This window comes from Pelophylax lessonae, assembly GCF_965119305.1.
Source record: "Pelophylax lessonae genome assembly, chromosome: 13".
NCBI classification, from domain to species: Eukaryota; Metazoa; Chordata; class Amphibia; order Anura; family Ranidae; genus Pelophylax; species Pelophylax lessonae.
This window is the reverse complement of record NC_138780.1, coordinates 25,594,265-25,600,927: the sequence shown is the minus strand read 5'-3', so window position 1 is coordinate 25,600,927 and position 6,663 is coordinate 25,594,265. Positions and strand designations below refer to the sequence as shown.

Genomic DNA, 6,663 nt, shown 5'->3' with positions numbered 1-6,663 from the left:
CATCGCTGAATCAGGATCATGCTCAGGAAAGTATAAGTGGAAGGCTGGGGGGACACATGCAGCACATACTTTTTATTTTTCACCTTAATCCATAGAATAAGCCTAACCTTACTGATATTCGGGGCTCTGGGCTTCAGCAAAATGGCAGCCTCCAGCAAGAAGAAACAGGGGCAACGCTGTAGGCAATTTACCGCTCACACTAATTTTGGTTGCAGAAATATTAATGTGGAATATACTGTATGTTCCTTTGCTAAAGAACATTTTTTATTAAGTTGTTATGGGTAAAGTTCCACTTTAAGTAATTTCTAGGTCACTGACAAGTATACAGAATAAAAAGTCAAAGTACCAAAGGCAGCTAGGCAAATTGCATTTTCACAAGAGAAGCTCAGCAATGGAAACCTCTAATAAAAGTTGTGTTTCGAGATTAAACTAAAGCACTACACCACTACTAATGGCACTTTTCCACTGCAAGTACCGGCTCGGCTCTACTCGGCCCTGCTTGGCCCGGTTTGCTTTTCCACTGCTGGTACCACATGGTACGGTGTTGGAACGGTTCGGTACGGTACGGTATGGTTTGCTTTTCCACTAAAGTAGTACTAAAGTTAAGTGGGTGGGATAACAACAATTCTCTGACCAATCAGTGGCTAGTAGTGACTGCATGCAAAGGATTGTGGGATATGGTACCGGTATGGTTCCTCTTGGAACCACAATTGATGGTGGTACTGTTTTTGAGAGCCATACCGTTCGGTTCCATGCAGTGGAAAAGCGCCGCCGTACTGTACCGTACCGAACCGTTCCTACACCGTACCATGCGGTACCAGCAGTGGAAATAGCACAAAAGCGAGCCGAACCGTTTGGTTCCATGCAGTGGAAAAGCGCCATAAGAGTTCCAGATTCAACTTTATTCCATTAAATGTCAGGGGGTACAAACCAAAAAGTAGCCAATGCGTTTTGGGGATCCAAGACTGTCCCCTTCATCAGGGCTTGAATGACTACAATATGAACAAACCAGAAGTGAACTGGCCCTACAATGGTATTTTTTTGTTCCAGTGTAAATTATAATAACGGCTTTTCAGAAGTTTGTTTGGGAGCCTAAAAAACGAAAGCTGGGTTTGGGGCGTTATTAACTTTGTACTAACACCTACTGCAGATCGCAAGGGCAGTGAGATTTGAATGAGGTGCAGGAAACCAGCACGGAACATGGGCTTTCCGTATGGCATTCTCGGGTGAATGGACTATGATGTTGGATGTACCGTAGGTTTATTTATCTTATTTATCTTAACTGACCACAGTCAGCAATCACAAATTTCTTACGTATTTTCCCGGCCTTAGAACCACAAGCTGACATTTGTTGTAAAACGTTCATGCCATCAACCACGAAACCGAAGACAACATTTTTTCCATCCAGCCATTCGGTCTTTGCCAAACTAATTAGAAACTGGGAACCATTTGTGTTGGGGCCAGAATTGGCCATAGATAGGATGCCTGGTCCAGTGTGCTTTAAGGTGAAGTTCTCATCATTAAATTTTTCTCCAAAGATAGATCTTCCACCAGTTCCGTCATGATGGGTGAAGTCTCCACCCTGGCACATAAAGCCTGGGATGATTTTGTGAAAGTGGAACCCTTTGTAGCCATATCCTGGCGCTCCGGTGCACAAATGAAGAAAATTTTCTGCTGTCCGTGGACAAGTATTAATCAGTTCCATAATAATACGGCCAATTGGTACGTCATCGGCAGCGATGTCGAAGAAAACCCGAGGATTGGTCATGGTGCAGGGTACCAGAATGGAATAAAAGTAATACGAATATTGATCACAATTCTTTTTGGTGAGAGAACTGAGAAAAGAGAAAATAAAAAGTGAGTAGACACTTAGATCAACGGCGTCTACTTAAAAGGGCCACATTTGTATCCACAATTAAAGTAGAATGTTGCACCAAAATCAACTATTTCTTTTTTATACAATTTCCAATTCAAAAATATAATGCAATGGTATGCCTATTGTAATAAAACCAGGAAAAGGCATGCATATGTAGCCACCCTGTCTTGAATTTAGTACTGCTTGGCTGTATTCAGCAAAATTCTGAATAATAGACCTGTATTAATTTAGTCTCCCTTAGGCTCCGTTCACATGTAGGCGTTTTGGGGCGTTTTTGGGGAGTTTTTCTGCTCTAGGATCAGCTCTCAAAACGCCCAACAAGACTAATCCTATTAATTTCAATGGCGCCTGTTCACATCTGAGCGTTTTGACGCTGTGAGCAAAACGCCCAACGCTCAAAAAAGTACATGAGCTTCTTTTTGGGCAGATTACAGGCGTTTTCCATTGGTCTCTATTCAATCTAAAAACACCTGCACAAAAAACGCTTGTAAAATCGCGGTAAAAATCGTGGTAAAATAACGCGCAAAAACGCTTCGGTCAAGTGTGAATGTAGCCTTAAGCCCAGTGCTATTGTTTGCTTCTGCCTGCTGTCAACATGTGTCCCTGGCAATAGTGTAAGGGTCCTTTCACACGGGCTTTCTGCCCGGCGGACTCCGATTTGCTCAGCAGGGATCGATCCGCCAATCCCCGCTGAGTGGGCAGGTGACAGGTCTGTCTCTGCTTACTTTGCAGAGACAGGCCTGTCAGATCCTCGCTCTCCTTTATGGACGATCGGACAAAAACGGACCGCCTGTCTGTTTTCATCCTATCCGATCCGATCCTCCAGCGGGATGGAAAACAGGGTTTCCATCCATCTGGATTTCATGGACAGGATTGGATCTGATAGCAGCGGCTGTCAGCAGACATGTCACCGCTGACATCCGCTGCTCCATAGGGGTGCATAGAGCATCCGATCAGGTCCACCTGAAAAACTGACAGGCAGACCTGATCGGAAAGCCTGTATGAAAGGGCCCTAAGAAGATACAAAAATGTTGCCTTATGAATTCTTGGCCAACCCCCTAGGAGGTTTTTTTTCCAGTGGTGTAGGCTGGGGAAATATATAAATGTTTGAGGTGACCCTTTTGATTTATTTATTATAGGTACTTATATAGTGCCCGAACATTTTACTGCTGCTTATGTGGGCAGGATGTTTACTGCTCTGGAAGGGAGAGTAGAGGAGGAGATATGTAATTCTGATTGTAGATTTAGCCCAGTGACAGAGTGCCAGAACAGGTAAGATCTGTGACAGCAGCTCTGCTTAAGGAGACAATGTTTTATATATTAGTGCCCCTATACTTTACCCTCTAGCCCCCCTCCGTATTGCATCCTCTGACCTCCTTGTACTGTACCCTTCTGACCCCCCCTCCCCTACTGTTTTGTTCTCCCCCCTGTAGTGTGCTGTTCTGCCCCCCGTACTGTGCAATCTTGGCCCCCTTTACTGTGCACTCCTGCACTGCCTGTGCTGTGCCCTCCTGTATTGTGCTCTCCTCTCCACCTGTACTGTGTCCTCCTGTATTGTGCTCCCCTCTCCACCTGTGCTGTGCCCTCCTGTATTGTGCTCTCCTCTCCACCTGTACTGTGCCCTCCTGTATTGTGCTCCCCTCTCCACCTGTGCTGTGCCATCCTGCATTGTGCTCTCCTCTCCACCTGTGCTGTGCCCTCCCGTATTGTGCTCTCCTCTCCACCTGTGCTGTGCCCTCCTGTATTGTGCTCTCCTCTCCACCTGTACTGTGCCCTCCTGTATTGTGCTCTCCTCTCCACCTGTGCTGTGCCCTCCTGTATTGTGCTCTCCTCTCCACCTGTACTGTGTCCTCCTGTATTGTGCTCTCCTCTCCACCTGTACTGTGCCCTCCTGTATTGTGCTCCCCTCTCCACCTGTGCTGTGCCCTCCTGTATTGTGCTCTCCTCTCCACCTGTACTGTGCCCTCCTGTATTGTGCTCTCCTCTCCACCTGTGCTGTGCCATCCTGTATTGTGCTCTCCTCTCCACCTGTGCTGTGCCCTCCTGTATTGTGCTCTCCTCTCCACCTGTGCTGTACCCTCCTGTATTGTGCTCTCCTCTCCACCTGTGCTGTGCCCTCCTGTATTGTGCTCTCCTCTCCACCTGTACTGTGCCCTCCTGTATTGTGCTCTCCTCTCCACCTGTACTGTGCCCTCCTGTATTGTGCTATCCGCTCCACCTGTACTGTGCCCTCCTGTATTGTGCTCTCCTCTCCACCTGTACTGTGACCTCCTGTATTGTGCTCTCCTCTCCACCTGTACTGTGCCATCCTGTATTGTGCTATCCGCTCCACCTGTACTGTGCCCTCCTGTATTGTGCTCTCCTCTCCACCTGTGCTGTACCCTCCTGTATTGTGCTCTCCTCTCCACCTGTGCTGTACCCTCCTGTATTGTGCTCTCCTCTCCACCTGTGCTGTGCCCTCCTGTATTGTGCTCTCCTCTCCACCTGTGCTGTGCCCTCCTGTATTGTGCTCTCCTCTCCACCTGTGCTGTGCCCTCCTGTATTGTGCTCTCCTCTCCACCTGTGCTGTGCCCTCCTGTATTGTGCTCTCCTCTCCACCTGTACTGTGCCCTCCTGTATTGTGCTATCCGCTCCACCTGTACTGTGCCCTCCTGTATTGTGCTCTCCTCTCCACCTGTGCTGTGCCCTCCTGTATTGTGCTCTCCTCTCCACCTGTGCTGTGCCCTCCTGTATTGTGCTCTCCTCTCCACCTGTGCTGTGCCCTCCTGTATTGTGCTCTCCTCTCCACCTGTACTGTGCCCTCCTGTATTGTGCTCTCCTCTCCACCTGTACTGTGACCTCCTGTATTGTGCTCTCCTCTCCACCTGTACTGTGACCTCCTGTATTGTGCTCTCCTCTCCACCTGTGCTGTGCCCTCCTGTATTGTGCTCTCCTCTCCACCTGTACTGTGACCTCCTGTATTGTGCTCTCCTCTCCACCTGTACTGTGACCTCCTGTATTGTGCTCTCCTCTCCACCTGTACTGTGACCTCCTGTATTGTGCTCTCCTCTCCACCTGTGCTGTGCCCTCCTGTATTGTGCTCTCCTCTCCACCTGTGCTGTGCCCTCCTGTATTGTGCTCTCCTCTCCACCTGTGCTGTGCCCTCCTGTATTGTGCTCTCCTCTCCACCTGTGCTGTGCCCTCCTGTATTGTGCTCTCCTTTCCACCGGTACTGTGCCCTCCTGCCCCTTCTGTACTATGCTCTTCTGCCCCCCACCCAGACAGTGCCTTCCTGACCCCCCTATACTCTATACTCCTGCTTCCCCCATTCGTATTATGCCCTTTGTATTGGTTAGACTTTGATTGATGCCATGTTTTCTTATTGTTTAAAAACAATTTCTCTTACGTCCTCCGACAGTCCCTGCCCCTTCATATTCATCACCAATGGGTTATGTCCTCTTATCCGTAGGAGTAGCTAGGCAATAGAATATGTTAGTACAAAAGACTTTTAACATATCCCCACCCCCAGGGGGTGGTCCCCTCAGTACATAACCCTCCACTTCCTGTAACCAAACCAGTTTCATTTGTCTAGCTGTCAGGAGTGGCTGGATGTTTCTGTGCTGGGACACCTTGTCTCAGCTCTCTTTCCTTTCTTTGGATTTTATTTGAGTTTTTTCTCTCTTTCTTGTTAGCTGTTATTTTATCAGCGTTAGTTAGTTCTTCGGAAGAAGAGGATCATGCGGGCTGCGTCTCGGGCTGACCCCCCTGGTCGCAGGTTGTGGGTCGGTGGTTTCTCAGCCCGCCATCGAGCGTTCAGTCAGGTATCGCTCCTGAGTTTTCTGAACGACCCATCCCTGTGTCGTGCAGGGATGCCAGGTGAGGTGGCTACCTCACCGGACGCTGTGCGGTTTCTCAACCCACCTTCTGATGCGTCCTAGATGCGACTCTCCCTGCCTTATGTTCAGCGGTTTGTTCGCCTGTGCGGGTTCCCCACGCCATGTTAGAGGTAAGTGTATGTATGTGGGGACCTGTCTGTCTGGGGGGTGTCAGTCTGGGACTGTGTTACCTTACCCTGTGTTCACAATGTTACTGTCTCCCTATCCCTCATGTTGCATGCTGTGGGCTGCAGGAGGGGGGGGGGTTGTGCTGCACTCTGTGTCAGTCTGTATGTGAACGGCTGTGTGCTGTGGGGCTTGAGTTTCTCATGCTTGGGGCACATTACAGCGCCGCTGCGGCGGTTTAACATGCTTCCTTTTGCTGGGCGATTTGGATGTTTTTTTACTTCACCCTCATGGGGTGTGGGAGCGGCGGTTTCGGCGCCAAACGGCGCCATTTTGGCTGCGATCGCTCCGGCCGCATGTTTTACATGCATGGTGGCCATTTTCTTGTAGCCTCCATAGGCTTTAATAGAGCGCCCTGTATACCAGCACTTCCTTTCCATCAGGAGCACCGCAGGCAGCAGCAGCAGCAGCGATCTCCAGGTTCATTTCCCTCTATTCCCTGTATCCTGCCTTGGTTTAATTGTCCCTGTGGGGGTCCCTTGTGTGGGGTGTTTGTGTGCAGTGGGCTACGATCGCAGCGCTCTCTTAAAGGGGCGGTCACCCATTTATTTTACTGCTACAGGGGCATGGATTCTCAGGAAAACAAATTTCCTACAACTTTAGTGGGAAGCCAGGGGTCTGCACTCTCCCCCCCTGGGGGGGATTTGGCTGCGATTGTGGCTAGCCTTGCGACTCAGGTGCAAATGCTGGTGGCTGCTCAATCCACAAAAAGGCCCAGAGTTTCAATTTCCTCTGATTCAGAGGGTG

General features: G+C 49.3%; 1 protein-coding gene across 1 annotated transcript; it reads right to left on the bottom strand.

Moving 5' to 3' along the window:
• Positions 1-1,273: 1,273 nt before the first annotated feature.
• Positions 1,274-1,768, bottom strand: LOC309569124 (peptidyl-prolyl cis-trans isomerase A-like; the record flags this gene model as incomplete). The annotated part of the gene is made up of 1 exon (XM_082274886.1): positions 1,274-1,768. One exon carries the CDS (start codon positions 1,766-1,768, stop codon positions 1,274-1,276), a length of 495 nt encoding a protein of 164 aa, XP_082131012.1.
• Between the last annotated feature and the right edge of the window lie 4,895 nt (positions 1,769-6,663).